The sequence below is a fragment of the Heterocephalus glaber genome, unplaced genomic scaffold (genome assembly GCF_053883595.1).
Source record: "Heterocephalus glaber isolate CG9 unplaced genomic scaffold, H.glaber_assembly_v1.0 deba00001444, whole genome shotgun sequence".
NCBI classification, from domain to species: Eukaryota; Metazoa; Chordata; class Mammalia; order Rodentia; family Bathyergidae; genus Heterocephalus; species Heterocephalus glaber.
Genome location: NW_028258297.1, coordinates 7,496,465 through 7,522,873, shown reverse-complemented (window position 1 = coordinate 7,522,873; position 26,409 = coordinate 7,496,465). Strand labels below are relative to the sequence as shown.

Here is a 26,409-nt window from a genome sequence, read left to right as displayed (position 1 = left end):
CCCTTCCCTTCAACCCCTCTTCCTCTCCCCACTTAAAAAAGCTTTGTTTCCATTTTTTTTCTTTTCTTTTTATTTCTTATTTTTTCTCTCTCTCTTTTTTTGTTACCAGGGATTGAACTCGGGTCCTTCCGCTTGTGAGGCAGGTGGCAGAACCACTGAGCTAAATCCCCAGCCCAATATTATTTCTTAATATCACCTACTACTACTTAGTCTACATTTGTAGTTTCCTGATTGTCATTTCAAAATGTTTTTATAGTTGATTCATTTAAATCAGGATCCTATATAAAACAAAGAACTAGTCAGCCCAAAATGCTAATAATAAGTGCCAGTGGTGTCAGTGTAATTTGCACCCCTCTTCTTGGCTGGTGAGAGTGGTTTATATGTTGAGGAGCCAGAGTACTCTGTTAGAGCTGGTTCTTGGTTGAAGAAAACTGTTCTCTGGGCTCCGAATCTGGTAAAAACAAATTCCTTCAGCCGTTGAGGCATTGCTTTGAGGCACATTCTGTGATAGGTGGTAAAGAACAGCACCCTTGGGCCGGGCATTTAGCTCAGTGGTTTCGCTGCCTGCTGCGCAAGTGCAAGGACCTGTGTTCCGTCTCAGATACCAAAAAAAAAAAAGAACAGCACCTTTTGCCTTCCTGGACCTCACGCTGAATTTGTGGGCTGCATTTTACAAATGGCTGGTCTGCAATACAAATAATAAATAGGTAAAATTTCATTTAGTGAGGTTTGGAAATAATATTTAATGTTTATCAAGAACCAAAATACAGACCAGTGTCTGATTTTGGTTGTATCAATCTTTAACTTTTATTTTCCTCTTTGTTTTTAGATTTTGGCTCTTTGTTCGACCTGGAGCATGACTTACCAGATGAATTAATCAACTCTACAGAATTGGGACTGACCAATGGTGGTGATATTAGTCAGCTTCAGACAAGTCTTGGCATGGTACAAGATGCAGCCTCTAAACATAAACAGCTATCAGAATTGCTACGGTCTGGGAGTTCCCCTAACCTCAATATGGGGGTTGGTGGCCCAGGCCAAGTTATGGCCAGCCAGGCCCAACAGAATAGTCCTGGATTAGGTCTGATAAACAGCATGGTCAAAAGCCCAATGGCGCAGGCAGGATTGACTTCTCCCAGCATGGGGATGGGCACTAGTGGACCAAATCAGGGTCCCACGCAGTCCACAACAGGTATGATGAGCAGCCCCGTAAATCAGCCCGCCATGGGAATGAGCCCAGGGATGAATGCTGGCATAAACCCTGGAATGTTGGCTGCAGGCAATGGACAGGGGCTAATGCCAGGCCAAGTCATGAATGGTTCGATTGGAGCAGGCCGAGGACGACCAAATATGCAGTATTCAAACCCAAGCATGGGAAATGCTGGCAACTTATTGACAGAGCCACTGCAGCAGGGCTCACCCCAGATGGGAGGACAGACAGGACTGAGAGGCCCTCAGCCTCTTAAGGTAAGTGCCCTTTTTGGTCTGTCAATACCTGTTGAGTGTTTCAGTGATAGAGGGAGGGCTGGATGTCATTCATTCATTTATTCTTACTGTTCGTGGTTAATCTCGTGTTGTATAGCACTTCCTGCATACTACACACTTAAGGATTTACTTTGTTTTCACAAGTTTTAAGAAAGTCTTAAATTTAGCCGGGGATTTAGCTCAGTGGTTTCGCCGCCTGCTGCACAAGCGCAGGGACCTGAGTTCGATCCCCGATACAAAAAAAAAAAAAAAAGGTCTTAAATTTAAGCAAAATATTTATTTTACTACTGGTATGCTATACTTTTATAGTTTCTTCCAAAAGATTGCCAGCTAATTCCTATTCTCTCTCTGTGGCCTAACTATTGGAATACTTTCATTTCCAAATCCAGATTATAAGCCTCCTTATAAGAATATAATTTTACCGTCTGATACTCAACCACCTGGACCCACTGAACTGGCAACAAAAGGGGATCTGGAAAAAATGAAATCAGAAATAATTTCTTAGATAACAGGAGAAATTGTGCCCTTAGTGCAAGACATGATTAATAAATCTAGAGAGGAGCTGAGGAACATGATGGAATCCCAACATAAGAAACAAATGGAATCCATAAAACAGATGCAAATAGATTTCCAGGACATGAAAAACTCCATTGAAAGTCTACACAGCAGAGTGAGCCAGTGTGAGGACAGAATTTCAGATATAGAAGATAAGATTGCAGTTAGTGACCAGGAAAAGAAAAATTGCTTCAAAATTATAAGGGAACATGAGAAATCAATCCAGCAGCTGCTAGATGATGCAAAAAAGAATAACATAAGACTGATTGGGCTCAATGAAGAAACAGGAGAGAGTGCAGATGACATAAAAAATCTCTTCACAAAGAATATAATTTTAAGGTAGTTACAGACATTACACTGACTCTAGGTTGAGATTTCATTTGTTCATTTGAAGAAACATAGGATATTGTGAATTAAATTAGAATGTATGCCTCTGCTTTTACAAGTTATATTCTAAGAAAATTTTAACTTTTTTTTTTCTTTCTTTTTTGAGATGGGGTCTTGCTATGTAGTTCAAGCTGACCTCGATCTCACAGCGATCCTCCTTCCTCAGCCTCCCAAGTGCTAGGATTGGAATGAAGATGTATTTTTTGGCTATAAAACCTCAACTAACACTCCAAGTATTTGAATTAACCAGATTAAGGGCACTGTTCGGAAGGCTTTTCTTATGAAGTCCACTTACTTACCTTTATTAAGTATAGAATACTAAATACAGTTTTTAAGCCTTTTGATCTTTTAAATGTATAATCTCTGTACATAATTAAGATATAAACACACCATTCCTCATTCATTCATTTATTCATTCATTGCAGTACCAGAGATTGAACTCAGGGCCTCACACGTGCTAGGCGAGTATTCTACCATTGTGCTACATCCTCAGCCACTACCCACCTTTTAAAAATGTTTTTATTTTATTTTTTTTGTACCGGGGATTGAACCTCAGGACCTTGCACTTGTGAGGCAGGCGCGGTGCCACTGAGCTAAATCACCAGCCCAAAATGTTTCTATTTTGAAGTCAGGGTTTTAAGAAGTTGCTCGGTCTGGCCTCAAAATAATTCTTGCAAGTAAGGGGTTACAAGTGTGTGCCACCATGCCCAACTTAATTTTTTCTTTATAGTGGGAAGAAAAGTCTCCTATAAATGTTCCTGTTGAAGATTAAAACAAATTCAAGTCAGAGTATTCACTTTATCGGCCCTGAAATTATCTTGTATGGACTGTGAACAGATTTTGGCCCAGGATATGGAGATGGTGCTTGTAAAAGACTTCAGTTGCATTAATACAGTACTGAATAAATTCAGTGGCAATTTTACCTGTTTAGGAACTAAAGACTTTATTCAAGAAGTGTTTGTTAATATTCTACATATTTTTTTTTTCTGGTACCAGAGATCAAACTCAGGACTTTGCACTTGCCAGGGCAATGCTATGCCTGCTGAGCTACGTCCCTGGCCCTATTCTACATACTTTGAAACAGTTTTTAAAATAAATACCTTTTTTTTTTTTTTTTTTTTTTTGGTACAGGGGACCTTGTGCTTGCGAGGCAGGCGGCGGAACCACTGAGCTAAATCCCCGGCCCTGAAATAAATACCTTTTTAAAAGAAACAAAATTAAGTTAGTGAGAGAACTTGTTATGATTGGGAACACACGGTTAGAATACATGTTATCATGTAATGTCAAACAATGTAATTGTACCAAAATCACTGTTAGAGGCTACTAAGAAGCACGTGGATATTAATAGGTATTTAATATGTCATTGACCATAATAGCAAATATGAGTAGCTGATATTATTCCTGTTATACTATATAGGTGCAGAAACAGTCACAGGATGTGATTGTGAATTAAAAGCTCTCATTTTAATTACTGTAGTTTAATATCATGCTGTTGTTTATGATGATAAATTGATCTAAAGACTATAAAGCTAAAGACAATGTGGTATGGTTGCAGCAGTATGTACTTCCTGGCTGACTTGTAACCTTCTATACAAGTGATCATTGCTAGAGCAACACTAAGAGCAAGAACCATAACTATCTTCTGTAATCCTTTCCATACTTTTGCTTTAATGATGTCCTTGCTCCTTTACAAACATAACTCTAGAGCATCTTTATTATTTTTCGGTTAAGTCTGGGGAAAAAGAAATCCCAACCTAACTTTCCTCTATGGGTACCTCACATGCTTATGATCCAGACAGGTTTGTGTCCAAATTTTCTGTACCTGATGAAATTGGTGTTTGAATCTTGGGACTGGGGAATGTAGCTCAGTTGTAGTGTGCGAGCCTTAACATGTGTAAGGTTTTGGCTTCAGTACCCATCACATACGCATTTAAAAATAAAAAAACCAAATCTGAATTGGCCTTAGGAGTACACCACCCCCACCAAGATGGGGCTCTTAGTGTGTTACGTCAATTTTGGAGTTCTCTTTAATTGACATTAGTTTATGATGACATTTGCCATGCGATGTTGAAGAGACTATAACCTATAATCTGTTGATTCTCTCTTAAAAATTGAGTAGCCTTGCCATAGGCAAGGAGTCCAGCAGGTAGGAAAGACCAGTTAAAAGTCCATTAGGTACAAGGCAGGGAAGAAGAATCTGTATGGAGAGACTGAGAAAATGTTCAGGATTTGGTGTGGGTTTGAGGGCTCTCAGGTGTTCCTTGTTTTTCTTCGGTTCCACAGTGCTTTAACACAGTGGTTGCCATATGATGTGAATATGGATACACAGCATGAGCATCAGGGAACCCAGCAGGTGGTAGGGAATAACTGAAGGTAGTTTGATCCCCACCCCCACCTCCCCCTTTTCAATCTTGGAACCACACATTCAGTATTGACTTTATTACTTGTGGTGCCTGAGTCTCACTGAGATCTGTAGAGATTTTTGTCCGTGTTTCCTGTTCCTAAACTGTTAACGTTCTTTTTGGGGGGGCTCTCCTTTTCTTTCCCATTTGTCAGTGTTTGTCATGTGGGTGTGTGTATTCTATGTTCCTCACCTTTCGGCCTTTAATGTATTGGAAACTAAACTTAGAGGCAGCCTGTAGAGTTAGATTTTTATTTTTTACTTTCATTTCTTTAGAAAAAAGAACACAGTCCCCAAGCATCTTCTTTTCATTTAGCTGTCTAGAAGTGCTGTGGCTTTCTGCTCCTTTGTCTTTTCAGTTTAGGTGGATATCTATGGGTGGTGGGTAATTGGACATCTGGAGAGAAAGAAAGAGATCAAATAACCTGTAGCACAAATTAAAATATATTCTCCTCTTGAGCTGGGGATTTAGCTCAGTGGCTCTGCTGCCTGCCTTGCCAAGCGCAAGGTCCAGAGTTTGATCCCCGGTACCCAAAAAAACCCCCCCATATTCTCCTCTTTTCTTTAGTGGAGGAATAGGACAGACATTTAAGAGACAAGGAAAGAGAAAGAATAGTGATAGGTTGCTTTTATTTTCTAACTCTGGCAGCAGAAGTCTTATGGGGCACAACCCAATCTTTGTTATAAATATCAAGAATAAATTACAGGGGCTGGGGATTTAGCTCAGTGGTTCCACTGCCTGCCTTGCAAGCACAAGGTCCCAGGTTTGAGCCCCAGTACCCCCCCCCCCCAAATAAATAAATAAATTACAGCCAGGCTTGGCGGCGCATGCCTGTAGTCCCAGTACTTAAGAGGCAGAGGCAAGGGCCGGGGATTTAGCTCAGTGGTTCCACTGCCTGCCTTGCAAGTGCAAGGACCTGAGTTTGATCCCCGGTACCAAAAAAAAAAAAAAAAGCAGGCAGGAGGATCACCATAAGTTTGAGGGTAGCCTGCTGGGCTACACAGTGAGTTCAAGGCCAGCCTGAACCACATAGCCACGTAGCGAGACCCTGTCTAAAAAAACAAACCCCTGCAAAAACAAAAAGAATACATTACTGCCATCTGACCAGCAATCAGTGCATCTTGTGAATTTAAGACTATAGTTTGCTGTTGAGTGATCTTGGAGTTTCTAGGTAATGCATCATGATTGAGGGAACGAGCATGTCAAGAAGTGTTTGAAATGCTGCTGGTCTAGGCAGGCAGGCAAGGCAGGGTCCATGCCAACAATTGTGAAGTACCAGATCATATTGGGATCCATCTTAATGAAGACATTAGGCTTATTAACAGACACCATGGTAGCTTACAAATTCTAGCAGTTTTATTTACTCAAATAATGGACTCTTAACAAGTATAATTTATTTAATTTTTTTTTGGTACTGGGGATCGAATTCGGGAACTTGTGCTTTCGAGGCAGGCGGTGGAACCACTGAGCTAAATCCCCAGCAACAAGTATAATTTATTATCTCTTTGGTCTTTTATTGTCTGTCATGCAGATTGTGGTAAAATGGCTTTCATGCTACATCTCTGATGAATTTCTGTGCTAATTAAGAAATCAAGTGAAATATAATTCCCCCAAGTGTAGGCATGTATGTTATTTGAGTTACATTAGTATATTAGTAGTTTAAAAGCATGCATGCCAGCAACACTTGTAGCTGCATTTGAAGCTACCAAAAATAGCCTGAACTCTTATTTCTGTAGTAGATTGTCCTTCCAGTCTTTGTGTATGTGTGTGTTGCTGAGGAACAACCCAAGGGCCTGGTGAATACTAGCTAGGCAAGTGTTCTGCCACTGAGCCATATCCCCAACCTGTTCCTAAAATCTTACAGGCCAGATTTTCATAGAAAATTTCACTTATTGGAGAGGACATTGAATCTGTAAGTTGTTTATTCTGAATGCTTCTCTTTTAGGCCACACTGTTCTTTATGGTTTCACCCAAATTCTGCCACTTGCCCCATTTTTATGTCCCCATCATCCTTAGTGCATTATTGTTATTTTTTTGGTACTGGGGATTGAGCTTAGGTCCTTGTGCTTGTTCAGCAGGCGGCGAAACCACTGAGCTAAATTCCCAGTCCCTTAGTGCATTTTTTTGTTTTGTTTTGTTTTGTTTTTTAAAATTTTTTTGGCATCGAGGATCGAACTCGGAACCTTGCGCTTGCGAGGCAGGCACTGCCTTAGTGCTTTATTAATGACAGGTCTGTCTAATTTCATCTGAAAATGCAAGTGTTTAGTTTTTCTGCCTTTTCATCACATGCAGATCATGGTTATGTTTATATAAATTTGTAGAGTATAGATACTGCTTATGTTTTAAAGAACTGAATTTTATTTGTAGAGGTTCATGTAATTTATTTTGTGCCCTTTTTTTATTTTCTATTTTCCTGAGTAAGGTATGAGATTTTAGGGTGTCTAGATGAGAAGGCTACAAAGATAAATGAATTGAAGTTCTTTCCCTTGTGTACATAGTCTGCCTGCATTAGAGGTACATGTTTTTAAAAAATTAGTTTTTTAAATATAGTTTAAAAATTTTATTAATACATGTTTGTGTTACATAATTACATTCATCATGGGGAGTTGGTACATTAACTTCCCCTTTTAACAAATCATTTTATCACTTAAATTGTATTATGAATAGAGGTATGAATACTTGGGTGGCAAGGTAGGAAAAAGAGCTGTGTAACTAGACAAATGGACAGATGGTTCACAAAAGTTGCAGCAATTGAAATGAAAAGGATGAGTAGACTCTACAGATGGTTCTTCGTTATGGAGGTACTACCTAAGTAAGCAAAAGAAAAGGAAAATTAATTATGTCTCTGTGAGAGTAGTATTTATTTCCTTTATAGGTTAGCATCAGGAGTGAAATGGGAAAGAAAGTGTGCCACTACTCTGTTGTAGGAAAATGGACAGTTTTAAGGCAAATACTAGAGGCTCCAAAGCATGATGCTTTCAGATTTGCAGAAGTGTCTGGGCATGGTATACACCTGTAATCCCAGTACTCAGGAGGGTGACGCAGGAGGATCGTCAGCAGTTGGAGGCCAGCCTGAGCTACATAGTGAGTTCAATGCCAGCCTGAAACACATAGTGAGACCCTGCCTCAAAAAACAAAAACTTCAAAAATTCAAAAGTCTGTCATCCCTCCCACCTTATTAATGGGTACGGATGAGATTGGATTAAGAAAGAGACAAGGGGCAGGGATACACAAGTATGTGTTCTGAGATAGAATTGAAAGATTCTGATAGGATTGAGTCTGGCAGAGATGAGTAGATTTCTGGTATGACTCCTTTCTGATTGGGCAGTAGCTATAGCATTCTGAGTACTTGTTCTATGCAGGAGTTGATTGACTTACAGTCAAGATCCTATATTAGGTGGGAGGGAGAGAGTGGCTTCTAACTTTAAAGGAAAGAGCTGACACCAGTTTAATTCTTCAAACTTTATTTATTTTTTGTTTTTTGATTTTTTTTGGTACCGGGGATCGAACTCGGGACCTTGCGCTTGTGAGGCAGGCGCCAGAACCACTGAGCTAAATCCCTGGCCCAATTTTTTGTTTTTTGAAACAGAGTCTTATGATGTAGTTCATGCTGGTCCTGTGCACCACCACACCTAAACTAGTGTGCACCACCTAAACTAGTTTTTAAATAGTTACCTAGATTTCCACAAACGCTTTCCTCCCCTAACTATAAGTTTCATCACTGTTACCAACAAAACATTTGGCTTTTTTTTTTTTCTCCCCTTGAAGTACTGGGGAATCTAGGACCTCATACTGAGCTACATACCTAGCCCTTTTTATTTTTATTTTTTTTAATTTTTGGTACTGGGGAATCAAACTCAGGACCTTGCACTTACAAGGCAGGCGCAGTGCCACTGAGCTAAATCCCCAGCCCACCTAGCCCTTTTTAAAAATTATTCTTTTTTTTTTTTGGTACCGGGGATTGAACTCAGGTTCTTGCGTTTGCGCAGCAGGCGACAAAACCACTGAGCTAAATCCCTGGAAAAATTACTCTTTTATAAAAAATTTTGAATCGGGGTCTCACTAAGTTGCTGAACTGCTCAGGCAAGACTTGAACTTGTGATCATCCTGCGTCAGCCTCCCAGAGTGTGGGGATTGTAGGTGTGCACCACCATACCCAATTAAACATTTACCTTTAGAGTTATTAAATAATTATTTTCAGTTAATCTTTTTTTTATAAACTTAAAAAAAATTTTTTTTTTTTTTTGGTGCTGGGGACCGAACTTGGGACCTTGCAGTTGTGAGGCAGGTGGGGGAACCACTGAGCTAAATCCATGCCCCTTAGCTAATCTTATATAATATGATGGCTCCAGGTGAACCTAACATAAATACAGAAAAAAGAACCTTTTTTATAAAGTTTATAAGAGTTGGAAATCCAAGTTATTTTAAAGGTCAAACACAAACTTAATGAGTAGAGTAGGTAGTTTTTGTTTTGTTTTGTTTTGTTTTTTTTGGTACTGGGGATCGAACTCCGGTCCCTACGCTTGCGTAGCAGCTGGCAAAACCACTGAGCTAAATCCCCGGCCCAAGAGTAGGTAGTTTTATAGGATAACAAGGAATGGTGTAGTTTTGCTTGCTGTATCTAAAGGATTCTGATTCAGAGGTTGAAAAAAGATTATTACCTGGGTGTGGTGGTGCATACCTGTAATCCCAGCACTTGAGAGGCTGAAGCAGGATCATGAGTCTGGGCTACATAGTGAATTTGATGCCAGCATAGATTACCTAGCAAGACCCTGTCTCAGCTGGGCGTGGTGGTTGCACGCCTGTAATCCCAGCACTTGGGAGGCTGAGGCAGTAGGATTGCCTGAGTTTGAGGCCAGCCTGGGCTGCATAATGAATTCAAGGCCAGGCTGAACTACATTGCAAGACCTTTTCTCAAAAAACCAAAAAAAGAAGAAGGAAAAGACCCTGTCTCAATCTCCACTCACCCTGTCATCAGTCACTCCAACTTAAAAAAAAGTATTTCCCAAAGCATCAGTTTTCTACCTTAAATATTAGAATATACATTTAACTAGTTTCTCATTTGTCAACTCTAGGGATTAGATGACACATGGAAGAGTATTGAATTAGCCTTAGTTTATACATTAAATGAAAGTGCCTTGTGTGCCTTTTAATGGAGATGAATGGCAAATTTTATTTAGTAGATACAGTTACATGAAGATAATTATAATGGTTCTAAAACAACTTTATCTTGAGTATTTATAGAATATAGCTGTAAATTTACTGTACCTCAGTTCTCTTGATCTTAATTTTGAACACACTTTCATTGGCATACTTTATTCACTGTTTTCTTTTTCCTTTTTTTGGTACCAGGAATCAAACTTTCAAGGTCTTGCACTTGCCAGGCAGGTGCTGTGCCACTGAGCTATATTCCTGACCCTATTCACTGTTTCCTAATGAGAGCAGAGGGTTTCTTTTAACATAATCTTTTTTTTTTTTTGGTACCGGGGATCGAACTCGGGACCTTGTGTTTTCAAGGCAGGCGTTGGAACCACTGAGCTAAATCCCTGGCTCTTTTAACGTAATCTTTCTGAATTAGAAATTGAAATAGGAAAGGAAATAACAGTGTGAGGACTAATATGGGAAATAAAATTAATTTGTTTCTTTCTCTTAGATGGGAATAATGAACAACCCCAACCCTTATGGATCACCTTATGCTCAGAATTCTGGACAGCAGATTGGAGCCAGTGGCCTTGGTCTCCAGATTCAGGCAAAGCCTGCACTACCAAATAGCTTATCTCCATTTCCAATGGACAAAAAGGTGGTTCCTGGTGGGGGAATGCCCAACATGGTAAGTACTCAATCAGTTATAGACTTCCCTTTAAACCTGCATTTTAACTAAAGAATTGTGTTAAGCTTTGATGCCTTCTATACATTCTGGGATCTGCCTATACTAGGAGCCCATGTAATGGGGGATCCCTGTGAGAAAGAAAGTGCGTATCTTCCTTCAATTTCATATGGGCTTTTTTTGCTCCCTGTGGTGGTTGTCGACCAGTAAAGGAGGCTGATTCCACAGAAGCAAGTGAACATCTTTGGCTGATAAGCATTTCCAAAGCCTAGGGATGTGGAGCCTTTCTCCTCTTGGTAAAGGACTCTGGCAAAAGATCTCAGCTCTCAAGTACTGCATCTACAACACCAAAGTAATTTCCCAGTAATCCCTGCACTTAGGAGGTTTTGGTGGGAGGATCAAGAGTTCCAGGCCAGCCTGGGCAATTCAGAGACATTGTATCCCACCCCCACCAAAAAAAAAAAAGTGGAGAAATATAGCTCAGTGGTAAAGCTTCCTGGTTCCCAGGGCCACACGAATACGTACATATACATACAGTTAGAATTTTTTGTTTTATAGGTCTAAGGATTGAGCCCAGGGCTCCTCACATGCTAGGCAACGCTAAAATTTTATTTTGAGACAGGGTCTCTTTATGTTGCCCAGACTGGCCTGGAACTTGAGATCTTTCACCTCCACCTCAGCCTCCTAAGTAGCTGAGATTCTAAGTATGTACTATCATGCCAGGTAACCTTGTTTTTAGTCGTTTTTATGCATTTCAAAAAATTGTTCTATAGCAATTTTATTTCTGTGAAATATTTTAAGTTTTTTATGTTCACTGACTGTATTTCAATCTGTTAAGTATTAGAGATGCAAAGATGAGTGAAACATGGAATCCTTGTCTTAAGAAATGCTTATTTTTATCGGAAAAACCAAATTTCTCCCAGAGTTTAATATTTTTTCCACCCATCTAAAAGGCCTCTGCCGAGTCAACCAAGAGGCGTCTTATTCCTTAAAAGCTAAAGTGGGGTTTCTTCTTAGTCTGGACTCCTCTCTCTTTGCTCTCCTACTGGAGTGTGCACTTTTCTTTGCTTTGATTTAGCTGTCTAATCAGAAATACTTTGATTATATCAGTAATGTTATTATTATTATTATTTTTATTTTTTTGGTACCGAGGATCGAACTCAGGTCCTTGCGCTTGTGCAGCAGGCAGCGAAACCACTGAGCTAAATCCCCGGCCCAGTAATGTTATTATTTATCTTAATAAATTGAGCTTTTTCATGGAGCAATCATTTGTGTTTTAATGCCCCTATTAAAATTGGAGTCTGGCATATAGTCAGTTTTGATTGAAAATATCCAGATCCCTATTAAGGGATAGTATACCTTGACACTTACTATTAAATAAATGTATCTTTATTGTTATACCCCTTAGGGCCAACAACCTGCCCCACAGGTCCAGCAGCCAGGCCTGGTGACTCCAGTCACCCAGGGGATGGGTTCTGGAGCACACACAGCTGATCCGGAGAAGCGCAAGCTCATTCAGCAGCAGCTTGTTCTCCTTCTGCACGCTCACAAGTGCCAGCGCCGGGAGCAGGCTAATGGGGAGGTGAGGCAGTGCAACCTTCCTCACTGCCGTACAATGAAGAATGTCCTGAACCACATGACGCACTGCCAGTCAGGCAAGTCCTGCCAAGGTGAGTGAGCTCGCATCAAGAAGGGATGGCTCTGCTTAGTACTTGGGTTGTGGTGGTGGTGCACTGGTTATAGATGTTATGTCCAAATTCATTTAAAATATATACCTTAAATTTGTGCGGGGTTTTAGAATATCATTTAAGGGCTGGGGATTTAGCTCAGTGGCGCTGCCCCTATCCTGCAAGTGCAAGGTCCTGAGTTCCATAACCAGTACCAAAAAAAAAAAAATCATTTATACCCCAGTAAAGTGCTAAAAATGCTGGATTGAATATACTACAGTTTACTCACCTGATAAAGGACATCTTCACTGCATCTAGTTTTTGGTACTGGGATTGAACTCGGGTCCTTGTGGTTTCGAGACAGATGGCGTAGCCACTGAGCTAAATCCCCGGCCCCATCTAGTTTTTGATGATTATGAATAAAGCTGTTTTAAATAAAACTATTTTGAGAAGCCTTGATACTGAAATTTTAACATTTCCTGATGTAGAATAGGACACTATCATTTTGTAAGTGAGCCAGGGATATGGTAGAATAAATGTAAAGGTCTCCCATTTTGTGATGAGCCTCACTGATGTTGATTTGGTCCAGTATACCATCTTTTAAATATTATTGAAGGTTTGTTAATTGCCAGGTAGGGAAATACCTAGTTTAACACAATTTTACACAATCAGTTTTATCCAGTTTAGTAGTTTGTATATGGAGTAGTTAAAAACATTTTTATAAACGTATGTGTCATGGTATTAGCTTAGTCTTAAATTAGGTTAGGTTATATACTTAGGTTAAATTGTAGAGCATGGTGGTGGAAAGGGAGATTCTGGAGCCAGACTACCTGATTTTGAAACCAATTTTGAGTACTCCGGCTTTGTACAAGTTACTAAATCATTTTTGCCTGTTTTTTAAACTTTAGAATCTGAGTATTAATAGGCATCTTGTAGTGTTGTTATAAAGATGAAATGAGTTAATACATTTGTAACACTTGTTAAGTGATAAAGTAGCTATTACTTACGTGAAAAATAAACCTGAAAAACTCTTCTTTGTAGTGGCACATTGTGCATCTTCTCGACAAATCATTTCACACTGGAAGAACTGTACAAGGCATGATTGTCCTGTATGTCTCCCGCTCAAAAATGCTGGGGATAAGAGAAATCAACAGTGTAAGTGACGAAATCTTTTGCAATAAATTTGGTTTTTTATGGGGATCTTTTTGCCGTGGTAATAAATATTGAACCTAGGACCTTCATATGTCCCCAGCTCTTTTTTTATTTTGGGACAAGGACTCACCAGCTTGCTTAGTTGCTCTTGGTAACTTCAAATTCACCACCTTCCTAACTCAGCTTCCTAGAGTGCTGGGATTTCAGGTGTGTACTGCTACACCTGTCCGGTTGAAAGTCTTCTGAGAATCTCATCAGTGCCATTTGATAAGGTTTTAGAGTACTTTTCAATGTTACGAGGTTCTTGTGCCTACCTGGTACTGTCATACTTTGTTGAAAAAAAGTTTTCCTTTCCCCTTTTCTGCTTCCCATTCATCATACCCAGTGCATAGAATTGAACTGCTTGATAAGGTCAGGAACTCTGAATGTTCATTCATTACACTTAATACCTATAATCTTTTTTTTTTGGTACCAGGGATTGAATTCGGGTCTTTGCGCTTGTGAGGCAGGCAGCAGAACCACTGAGCTAAATCCTCAGCCCCAAAACAAATAATCATAAGTAGTCAGATGATTTGAAATTATTTACATAGAAAACAATTGAGATTATTTTTATGATCTTGGGGTGAAAGTGGCTTTTCTTAGAGAAAAGGCCATTGATAAGTAATAATACATTTCTAGCCTCAAAAGATTAAGCATTTACCATTGAAAGAGAAATTTGGAAGTAGATGTAAAACATCTGAAAATGAGATTAAATTCCCTAAAGAAATCACAAAGTACTTGATAGAAAATTGGTAATAGGAAATAATTCATTAGAGGAAACACAGAAAAGATCAGTATTACATAATGATGTAGCTAATCATTTCTCTCCAGTCACACTGGCAGAAGAGATTCTGCCTGGTGTCGGTGTTTCTCTGGCTATAAGGTATGCACACTGTGGTGGTAGGGACATTGATACAGTCTGTGGGAAGGCTTTTTGGTATTCTGGATCAAAATCATTCATGCCCTTGATTCATTTCAATCTTCCCCGCATGTAGAATTTTGTTTATTTTTTGAGATGGCGTCTTGCTATGTAGTTCACTCAGCCTCCTGAGTGCTAGGATTATAGGCATGCAACCACCACACCCAAAATGCATGTTGAAATTGTTTCAAGAGAATAACAGGAGACAAAATACATTTACAAAGATGTTTGATACTCATTTAAGATTCTGGTTTTTGAAATTCACTAGGACATCTTAGTCTTTTTCTCAGCAACTTAATTTTTTTTTATTGGTACATTTTAGTTACACATAATGATAATATTCATCATAGGGAATTGGTATGTGTACCTGATACATCTTGCTTTTTTTTTTTTTTCTGTTCCCTTCAACCCCTCTTTCCCACCTTACAAGAGCTTTGTTTCTATTTTTTTCCTTCTATTTTTTTCTTGTCCCCACCCTGTTCCCTTTCTCATTTGAACATTTTCTTCCCATTTCCCAACATCTTTTATACATTTTAGTTCTTACACTTCTGGTTTCTCACATCAGAAAAGCAATGTGATATTTAAACATATGTGTATGATTTATTTCACTTAAGAGTATTGTCTCAGGGTCCATCCATTTACCTATGAATGTCTGAAAGCTCATCCTTCTTTATGGCAGAGTAGTACTCCAGTGTGTTAAAAAACCTCATCTTCTTTATCCATTCATTGGTTGATGGGTATTTGGGCTGCTTCCAAGGTTTAGCTATTACAAACTGTGGTGATGTAAATATGGGTGTGCATGTATTGCTATGGTATGGTGCTTTTAATTCTTTTAGGAAGATACCAAGAAGGGGAATAGCTGGGTCGAATGAAATCTCTAGTTTTAATATTTTGAAGAATCTCTACACTGACTTTTAACAGTGGTTGTACCAGCCTACACTCCCATCAGTGGAAAAGGGTTCCTTTTTCCCCACATCCCACCAGCATTTGTTGTTGGTTGATTTCTTGGTAACAGCCATTCTTTCTGGAGTGAGATGGAATCTCAGCATTGTTTTAATTTGCATCCTCAAATGACCAGTGATGTGGAATATTTTTTCATATATTTATTTGCCATTTCTACTTCTTCACCTGATAAGTGTCTGTTTATTTCAGATGCCCTTTTTTTTTTTTTTTGGTATCGGGGATCAAACTCGGGTCCTTGTGCTTGCGCAGCAGGTGGCAAAACCACTGAGCTAAATCCCTGGCAAATATGATTGAGGGTTTTTATTTATTTATTTTTGGTATCAGGGATCGAACTCGGGTCCTTCCCGCTTGTGCAGCAGGCGGCAAAACCTCTGAGCTAAATCCCAGCCCTCAGATGCCCATTTTTGAATTGAATCTTTACGTTTGGGGAGTCTGGTTTTTTTAAAAATTATTTTTGTATTCTAGACAGTAGTCTTTGGAGGAAAAGCTGGCAAAATTTTTTTCCCACACTGTGGGTTGTCTCCTCACTCTCTTGGTGTGGTTTCTTTTGCAAAACCTTTTTAATAAGATGAGATCCTAGTGGTTGAATCTTTGTGATACTTCTTTGTGCGATCAGAGTTTTATTCATAAAGCCTTTGCCTACACCAATATCTTCAAGAGTTCTACCTATTCTATCTTCCAGCAGACTTACTATTTCTGTTTTAATATATAGATCTTTGCTCCATTTCAATTTTAGTGCATGGTGAAAGATAATGGGTCTACTTTTAATCTTCAGCATGTGGAGACCCAGTTTTTCCAGCACTGTTTATTAAAGGAGGCTATCTTTCTTCCAGTGAAAGTGTTTGGCTCCTTCATCACAGATAAGTTGTCTGAATATGTCTGGAGTTGTTCCTGCATCTCCTAGTCTGTACCATTGATCCTAGGGTCTGCTTTTTTCTTTTTTTGCCAGTACCTTGCTGTTTTTATCACAGTTGCTTTGTAGTATAATTTCAGGTCAAGGATTGTGATGCCCTCTGCCTTGCCTTTGTTGCCCAGAATTGGTTTTGCTGTTCTAGGTCTATGCTGGTTCCAAATGAATTTTAGGGTTTTCTCTAATTCTGTGGGATAGGTTTTTTTTGGGTTTTTTTTTTTTTTTTTGGACTGGGGATGGAACTTGGGAACCTTGCACTTGCAAGGCAGGCAGCAGCACCACTGAGCTAAATCCCTGGCCCTGTACAATAATTTTTGAAGTATGGCCATTTTCACTATATTAGTTCTTCCTACCCAACAACAAGGGGTATCTTTCCATTTTCTGATAAGCTCTTTGATCTTCTTTTTCAGAGTACGGTAGTTTTTCCATGCAGAGGTCTTTTACTTTCTTCATTAGATGGATTCCCGGGTATTTCAGTTTTTTGGATGCTATTGTGAAAGGTGTTGTTGTTTCCCTGATTTCTCTTGCAGTGAGTTTGTTATTTGGGTTTTTTTGTTTTTTGTTTTTGGTGCTGGGGATCGAACTCAGGTCCTTGTACTTGTGCAGTAGGCGGCAAAACCACCGAGCTAAATCCCCGGCCCGAGTTGTTATTTGTGTACAGGAATGCTGTTGACTTTGTATCCAGCTAAGCTATTGAATTTGGTTATTAAATCCAGATGTCTTTTGGTGGAGTTTTTAGGGTCTTCTAGGTAGAGTATCGTGTCATCTGCAAATAATGATGATTTAACTTCTTCCTTTTCTATCCTTCTTTTTATTTCTTTCTCTTGTCTAATTGCTCTTGCTAATGTTTCCAGAATTATATTGAATAAGAGTAGTAATATTGTTGATTTAGAGTGAAAAGCTTTCAGTTTTTGTCCATTTCGTATGATGTTGGCTGTTGGTTTGTCATAGATGGCTATATCAGTTTGAGATATAAAGACCATGTATTTCCAGTTTTCTGAAGGGTTTTATTTTTATCATGAATGGGTGTTGTACTTTGTCAAATGCTTTTTCTGCATCTATTGAGATGATTATGTGGTTTTTGTCTTTGGCTTTGTTAATATAGTGTATTACACTTATTGAATTGCGTATGTTGAACCATCCCTGCATCCCTGGGATGAATCCTGCTTAGTCATGGTGTATAATCTTCTTGATGATTTGCTGCATTCTGTTTGCCAGTATCTTACTGAGGATATTTGCATCTATGTTCGTTAGGGAGGTAGGCCTGTAGTTCTCTTTTTTGTTTGGATCCTTCTCTGATTTTGGTATCAGGGTAATGCTTGCTTCCAGGAATGAATTTGGGAGTATTGCTTCCCTTTCAATTTCATTAATGAGTTTGAGAAGTAGCGGCATTAGATCTTCTGCAAATTTCTTAAAGAATTTAGCAGTGAATCTGTCAGAACCTGGGCTTTTCTTTGTTGGTAGGTTTTTAAGTATATCTTCAATTTCAATGACTAATAATTGGTTTATTTAGAATTTGTATATCTTCATTCAGCTTTGGTAATTCATAGGTGTCTGGGAATCTGTTCATTTCTTCTGTGTTTTCCATCTTATTAGAATACTGGTTCTTGAAGTAAGTATTGATCTTCTGGATTTCTGCAGGATCTGTTGTGCTTTCACCCTTTTCATTTCTAATTGCATGGATTTGAGTCTTTTCCTTTCCTTTGTTTGATAAGGTTAGCTAAGGGCTTCTCATTTTTATTTGATCTTTCAAAGAATCAACTCTTCGATTCATTGATTTGTTTGTTTGTTTGTTTTCTTAGTCTCTATTGCTCTGATTTTTATAATTTCCTCCCTGGTACAAGCATTAGGCTTGACTTACTCCTCTTTTTGTAGAAGTTAGACGTTCAATGTTAAGTTATTTGAGCTTACTCTGTTTTTCTGATATAAATTTTACTCTTAGGACTGCTTTCATTTTGTCCTATAAGTTCCAGTATGTTGTTTTGGCATTATCATATAATTGTGGAAACTGTCTTAATTTCTTCTGTGACCCATTGGTTGTTTGGGAGGGTGTTATTTAATTTCCATATGTTTATGAAGTTTTTGTGGTTTCTTTTGCCATTAATTTCCAATTTCATTCTGATAATATGCATGGCATAATTTCAGTTTCTTTGCATTTTCTTAAGCATGTTCTCAAGCTAGTATGTGGTCTGTTTTGGAGAACATCCCATGTGCAGCTGAGAAGAATGGTTTTTTTTCATGTCGTGGGGTGGAAAACTCTCAGGACATCTATTAAGTCCATTTGTTGAAAAGTTTGGGTCAGCTTTGATATTTCTTTGTTGATTTTTTGTCTAGTTGATCTGTTTATTTGTGACAGCAGGGTATTGAGGTTTCTCCATTACAATTGTATTAGTGCATATTTGATATTTTATGTCTGTTAATATTTGTGTTATATAGTTGAGTGCATTGGTGTTTGGTGCATATTTATTATTGTTATCTCTTCCTCTTGGATTGTTCCCTTTACAAGGATGTAGTGACCTTTGTTTCTCTTCATCAGGCTTGGCTTGGAATCCACTTTGCAAATAGAATAGCTACCCCTGCTTTTTTCCAGGTTCCTGTCGTATGGATTATTTTGTTTCCATCCTTTTGACTTCAGTCTTATGAATTTCTTTTTTAATTGAATGTGTTTCTTGTATGCAGCATATTGTTGGATCTTGCTTCTTCCGTTCTGTCAGTCTGTTTCTTTTGATTGATGAATTGAGACCATTTACATTGATGGTTATAACTGATTTGTATTGACTTATCCTTGTCGTGTTATTTTCCTGTTGTTGGTGTGTGCCGTCGTGTCCGTGTGTCCCCCCCCCCCCCCCGCCGTTTAATTACTTGTCTTGCCTGGTGGATTCATTGTGTTGGGGTTCATGGAGTTGTAGTCCTTGATAGTTCTTTCTAGAAAGTCCTTCAGAATATTTTGGAGTGCTGGTTTGGTGATCATGATATTTTTCAGGCGTTCTTTGTCATGGAAGTGCCTTATTTCTCCATCAGTTTTGAAAGGTAGTTTGGCAGGGTACATCAATCTAGGTTAGAGATGGTCATCTTTTAGGTCTTGAAATACTTCAAGCTCCCCTTAACTCTAGGGTTTGTGTTTAGAAGTGTCCTGTGATTCTTTTTTTGTTTTTTTTTTTCATCCTCTGATTCTGGTGGGCTTTCCTTTATAGGTAATTTGTTTCTTTCTCTAACAGCTTTTAATATTCTATTCTTGTGTTGAATTTCTGGACTCTTGACTATTGGTGTAGTTTTTTTGGTACCGGGGATCGAACTCGGGTCCTTGCACTTGTGCAGCAGGTGGCAAAACCACTGAGCTAAATCCTTGACCCTGTAGGTTTTTTTTTTTTTATCATGGCTCTCAGCATCTTTAATATTGTAATACCATGCCTTTTGTTTTCTCTAGCGATTTTGACTGGAGCACCAGTTGGGCTTGGAAACCCCAGCTCTCTAGGGGTGGGTCAACAGTCTACCCCTAGCCTCAGCACTGTTAGTCAGATTGATCCCAGCTCAATAGAAAGAGCCTATGCAGCTCTTGGACTGACCTATTCAGGAAACCAGATGCAGCCTCAACCCCAGGTGCAGGCGAAGAACCAGCAGAATCAGCAATCTGGGCAGTCTCCCCAAGGCATCCGGCCCATGAACAGCATGAGTAAGTGGGGGGTCTTCTGGTAACAGAGGGGATATCAGTTGTGTATACAAATGTAATTTTATTTTACTTCTTTCCATGTATTTGTTATATGATTATTTAAATTGTAGCATAAAATGCACTTTTATAATCCACATACTAGAGATAATGGCCACTGGTATATGGATTATATATCCTTTTTATCATTTTTTGCATATGTGAATTTAAATTTCTAGAAATGAGATCCCATGTATTCTGTAACTTTAATAACGTGAACATCTTTTGTGTTCCATATCCTGTACATTCTTTAATGATCATAAACAATGATCTCTTACAAATGGACATTAAGATTTCCAGTTATTTTGGTGGGGGGCAGTTTTAAACTGTTCAAAAGGAATTGTTGTGTTTGGCTTGGGGTATTGTTTGGGCTTGAAATGTATAGAAATTAGTGGTTGCTGTTACTCTAGATGCCAGTGTGCTAATATCCTGATTTGGGACTTATTTCCTGCTCTGTCTGTAATAAAAAGAGCTTTGGCCCATGAGTAACTCTTTGGTGTCAGGCAGTTAAACATCTAAGCCATTGTGTTTAGGTTGATGTTAAGCAACTGTGAGGTCTTTGGCTTTGTATTTCGTTCTGGGATTGTTGGTGGTGATGTCCTCTTGTGGCCAGAGAGCAGTCTGAGGTGAAATTAGCCAGCACACTTTTCTCTGGGAGATCTGTTTACACCTTTCCATTAACATTTGCAGGAAGCCTTAGGCTTTCAGGGTTTTTTTTTTTTTAAATAAATTTTATTTGACTCCATTCCCCCAAATCCCCCTCCCCTCCTTATGTACAAAAGCTTTGTTTCCCTTAGCCCCCCACTCAATTTCATGGATTAAAACCTTGAGCTTGCAAGGCAGTTGAGGTGCCACTGAGTTAAATCCCTGCCGCCATTTTTGTTTTTGTTTTGTGTGTGTGTGTGTGCTGCTACTCACTTTTTTGTGTGTGTGCTGGGGATGGAACCCATGGCCCCATGCATGCCAGGCAGCAGGCTGCCACTGAATTGCCCCCCAACCCTGCTGTTTTACTTTTTTTTCCTTTTGCTCTTTTCCTCTGATGTATTCAGCGGCTCCATTGTTACTTCGTGGATTAATGTTCAGGGCATTTTTCTCCTCCCTCTTTCTTTTTACTAACAAAAGTACAGTCAGTATTGATTTTTACTTCCATAATTTCAGCTCTGCAGTGCAAGGTAACCACCTGGAACTTCTGATTCTTGACACTGAGGTTCATATATCAGTTTGGGGAGGGGGACTGATGCTGCATCCTCTTGATTAAAGATGAGTCAGCCCTGTTTCTTGTTCTTTAGTTAATAATAAATACCTTTGTAGGTAATAATTATCATTTTGAGCCAGATCCTTTAAAATACTATATTTCTTTGATTGTGTTAGATCACATCTAGATGTCTGGTTTTTGAAATTGCATGACTCTGCTTTTACCTTTAACATCCTTTTTTTGTTGGTTCTCATATAACCTGAAGCAAGTACTTATGGAGTATTTTTCCTTTTTTATCAACCCCCTTTTAAAATGTGTTTATGATGGTTCATGCCTGTAATGCCAGCACTTGGGAGGCTGAGGCAGGAGAATCTCCTTGAGTTTGAGGCTAGCTTAGGCTGCTTCCACAGTTGTGGATTCAGCTACTATAAATATGGATGTGTATATATTTCTCAAGAATGATGTCTTAAACTCTGGGAAGAATACCTAGGAGAGGCAAAAATAGAATATGGACGACAATTCCTCAAGTGTTTAGCTGTCTGATTTTTGAGAATGGGCTAAAACCATATGAAGAAAGGATAGTCTCTTTAAAAAATTTTGATGGGAAAACTCTGATTATCCCTGAGCAGATGAATGAATCTACACTGTATCTCTCACCCTATACTAAAATCAAATAAAAATGGATCAAAGACCTAGATACAGAAGTACTGAACCTGCTAGAAGATAAATAGAGAAAACACTTGAAGACACAGGCATAGGTAAAGACTTCTTGAGCAGAACTCTAGTAGCACAAGAAATAGCAGACGGGATTATATTAAATTAAAAGGCTTCTGCACTGCAAAGGAAACAATCTTGTTAACAAGAGTGAAGAAGCAGCCTTTGGAATGGGGGTAGGTTTTTTTGGCCAGCCACTCTTCTGGTAGAGGACTGATATCTAGAATATACTGTATAAAGAAACTCAAAAAAATCAGACCCAGAAAAACCAAATGACCCTATCAGTAGGCAAACCTGTGAAATTTATTCAATGAATGTACAGTCTCCACTTGTACCCTGAAGTACATTGAGATGTTTAATTTTTTTTTTTTTTTTTTTACGTACTGGGGATTTAACTCATAACCTTGCGCTTGCAAGGCAGGTGGCGGAACTACTGAGCTAAATCGCAGGCCCATGAATTGTTTTTAATCTTTTTCTCCCTCTACTGATTCTTCCGTATTGCCAATAATGTCTAATTACCTACATTCTTGTAATCCAAGTGATGCTCACCCTTAGGATCTTTAGTAATTGCCAATATGTACATGTGTAGTTTTTCATTTAGTAGTTTTTTTTTTTTTTTTTTTTGGTACCAGTGATAGAAATCGGGTCCTTGCGCTTGCACAGCAGGCGGTGAAACCACTGAGCTAAATCCCTGGCCCATTGTTTAATAGTTTTTGTATAAAGTCATTGAGAACATTTTTGTAAGCACACATGACATGGTATTTAGTCTATATATACTTATATTAAATTTTACAGCATCGTGGTGGAAAGGGGGGCCCTAAAGCCTTATGACTGACCTGTTCCTTGAAGCCAATGTTAAATGAACCTAGAGAATATGGAGGGAATGTGCTGTGTTTGTTCATGTGCCATCAAAAAGCAGCACATGAGCACATTCATACATAGTGTTATAACATTTCTTTTACCTCATTACATGTACTACATTGTACTTGCCGTCACTAAAACATCCATGTTATGTGCATAATTTTCTATAAAGACATTAGCTGTACGTAAAGTGTGTACGGTGACAAATACAGAATTAAGGACAGCACAGTTCTATTTCAGAAATGACCACTTCTGGCAACTACTTTTTATTTATATTGTCTTACGGATTCTTTGTTGTTTTGGTACCGGGGATCGAACTTGGAACCTTGTGCTTGCGAGGCAGGTGGCGGCACCACTGAGCTAAATCCCCAGCCTTGGATGTTTTTTTAAAAAATGTGTGTCAGTGTGTTGTTTTTGATTTAGCATACACTTTATAGGTATAAGTGGGTTTTTTTGTTTGTTTTTTTGGTACAGGGCATTGAACTTGGGTCCTTGCCGCTTGCGCAGCAGGTGGTGAAACCCCTGAGCTAAATCCCTGGCCCAGTTTAGCATACACTTTATAGATGGCCAGCCTGAATGATATCAGAAGGAAGGTTCTGCCTAAGTGTTTAGGGAGTATAGTGAAGCAAGGCCACAGTTTTTCTCTTCATTAAATATTATTTACTGATCTTACCAATTACCTCTTTTCGTTTTAGTGGGAAGTTTTGTTGTGTGTGTCAAAAAAAGTTTTACATGAAAATCTGGTCTACTGTGAATGTTGTTGTTCGGTGTTCCTGAAGTATTCAAAAAATTCTTCAGAGTAAAAATTAATATATATGCATAGAAATTCAGCTGCTGCCTCCACCCCTCCGCCCCCCCCCACACATCAAACTCAGGGCCTTGCACTTTTGAGGCAGGCACAGTGCCACTGAGCTAAATCCCCAGTTATTCAGGCCATTTTAAAGGTATATTCAATAAAACATCTTTTTCTTTAACCCAAACACTCCTTATGCACGGGGGGTGGGGGGTCACTCAGTTTTTTTCCCATGTCCTTATGTAAAATTTCTGTGCTTATGAAACCTGTGTCTGTGATCAGTTTGGTTTTTCTTTTTTTTTTTTGGTACCAGGGATCGAACTCGGGTCCTTGCGCTTACACAGCAGGCAGTGGAACCACTGAGCTAAATCCCTGGCCTTTTCTTTGCTTTTTAACACATAATTATTAGACAAATTGTCAGAAGTAGAAAATTCTGCGTCAAAGAATATGTGCCATGAGGGTTTTGAGTTTTTATGTATTAGTACTTGCCAGAGTAGTCCTCCCAAGTTTCTCAGTGTGCACAGCTGCATTTGGATTTAGTGTTTTTTTCCTCTCACTCTTGGCAATGCATGGTTTTAGAATATTAACTACTAAAAGTTCTGACAAATTTTTTTTTTTTTTGGTACTGGGGATCAAACTCGGGTCCTTGCCACTTGCGCAGCAGGCGGTGAAACCACTCAACTAAATCCCAGGGCCCCAGTTCTGACAATTTGAGACATTAAAAATACATTGTTTTGGGCCTGAGATTTAGCTCAGTGGTTCACAAGTGCAAGGTAGCAAGGTCCCAAGGTCCCAAGTTTGATCCCCGTACCAAAAAAAAAAAAAAAATTGTTTCACACCAACTGCCTCCAAAGCGCAAGGTCCCCAGTTTGATCTCCAGTACAAAAAACCCCAAACAAAAAAAAAGTTGTTTAAAATTTAAGTGTAGGTACAGTTGAACACTTTCACAATTTTTAAAAGCTGTTTTATTTCGTTTTCTGAATTTCTGTGAATTGCCCATTCCTTTCCTATTGAATTGTTCACTTTTTCTTTATTGGTTTGTAAGGATACCTCATGTATTCATCTTTATGTAGTTAATTGTGTTGCTAATAATTACTGACATTATGATGTTTATTGTATGGCTCATTTTATTCATTTTTGTCTTTTGTTATTTTGCTTTGTTTTGACTTAGGTGCTAGTCCTATGGGAGTAAACGGTGGTGTAGGGGTTCAAACACCGAATCTTCTTTCTGACTCAATGTTGCATTCAGCCATAAATTCTCAAAGGTAAGTTTTAAATTGGTTTGTACTGAGTCACATTTTAAATACTAAAAATTCTTTGAGTTCTTAGTTTTCTTGATTTGAAGATAATCTTTATGAATAAAGAATATCAATATTCTGTCATATTACTAGAAATTATATCAGTTAAGTGAGATAAATAACTTTTCCAAATACAGTAGGAAGTTGCAAGATGGCAGTTGTATAAAATGTTTCTTTTATCCTAAACCTCATTATTCACAGTGTTCCCTGAGATAAGGTTACACCCAAGTGACACCTTAGTCTGATGACACAGTTTCTAGTTTTTCAAATACAATTCTCCATCCTTCATTCTATATCACATGTAACTTTTCCCTTATACAGGTACAAATACAGTGTAACCACACACACATACACACATACATATACATACATACATACATATATGGACTTCCTATAGAGTTTTGGACCCATGGCGGTATAACTCTCAGCAGTAATTGATGAGCTCTTTCTTCTGCCCTTCACTAAAACTATTTTATGCCTTTTGTTTTGTCTTGTTTGTTCATTTGTTTTGGGTTTTTTGTTTGGGTTTTGTTTTTCTTTTGTTTTGGTTACTTTTTGAAGCCCAATGATGAATGAAAATGCCAGTGTTGCCTCCCTGGGCCCTATGCCAACAGCAGCTCAGCCATCCAGTACTGGAATTAGGAAACAGTGGCATGAAGATATTACTCAGGATCTTCGAAATCATCTTGTTCACAAACTGTAAGTAAGATTGTGGACATGTCTCATTGGTAAGAGTTGTTGTATATGGGTGTGGCATCACACACCTGTAATCCCAGCTACTTGGGAGGCAAGAGGATGCAAGTTCAAACCCAGGCCAGCCTGGTCAACTGAATGATTTAGTGAGACCCTGTCTTTAAAAAGGACTGAGCCTGCCACCTCCTCGTAAGTGCAAGGACCCGAGTTCCATCCCCGGTACCAAAAAAAAAAAAAGTGGGGATGTAGCTCAGTGCAGAGGCCCTGAGTTCAGTCCCCAGAAGCACAACAGCAACAACCATAAAAATGTCATGCTTCCAATCTACTAGGCATTTAACAACCAAAAGACTATTATTGATTTTTCTGGCTGTAGATGTTGATAACTCTGCTCTTAGGTCATTTTTGCTGCTGCTTCTCAACTTTTCTTTTCACTATCATTTATAAGAATCTTCCAACTTTGATATCACATCAACTATTCTGGCTATTGCCAATAATTAATAAATTTTAAATTGTTCATTTTAATGTCTTTGTCTTGCACAGCTTACATTTGATAAGAAAAATTAGGCCTCAGCTCTTCAAAAATAGGATAGGAAGGATATTTTTTTGTTAGTCCTGGTAGTTTATTATGTTGACAAGTTGAATCTTTGGTTTTCCTTATGCATTCACAGTAGTTTTTGAAAAACCTTCTACACTGTTTGTTGGGAAGTTGATACATGGCAGTTACTCCTCTTTGTAAACGCCATCTTTTTTTTTTTTTTTTTTTTTGGTACTAGGGGATCGAACTTGGGACCTTGTGCTTGTGAGGTGTAGGAGGCTGGTGGCGGCACCACTGAGCTAAATCCC

At 38.7% G+C, this 26,409-nt stretch overlaps 1 protein-coding gene across 2 annotated transcripts in view; it reads left to right on the top strand.

Annotated features, from left to right (window-relative positions):
- LOC101711512 (histone acetyltransferase p300) overlaps nucleotides 1-26,409 on the top strand; it is a 79,535-nt gene that overhangs the window by 15,575 nt on the left and 37,551 nt on the right. Inside the window, exons 2-8 of one of the 2 annotated variants that reach the window (XM_004845532.4) lie at nucleotides 830-1,467; nucleotides 10,483-10,659; nucleotides 12,065-12,326; nucleotides 13,365-13,478; nucleotides 19,734-19,979; nucleotides 24,747-24,840; nucleotides 25,435-25,572. In XM_004845532.4, coding sequence (XP_004845589.2) covers nucleotides 830-1,467; nucleotides 10,483-10,659; nucleotides 12,065-12,326; nucleotides 13,365-13,478; nucleotides 19,734-19,979; nucleotides 24,747-24,840; nucleotides 25,435-25,572 — 1,669 coding nt within the window. The remainder of the gene's footprint in view (nucleotides 1-829; nucleotides 1,468-10,482; nucleotides 10,660-12,064; nucleotides 12,327-13,364; nucleotides 13,479-19,733; nucleotides 19,980-24,746; nucleotides 24,841-25,434; nucleotides 25,573-26,409) is intronic. The other variant, XM_004845533.4, reaches the window with a different exon arrangement.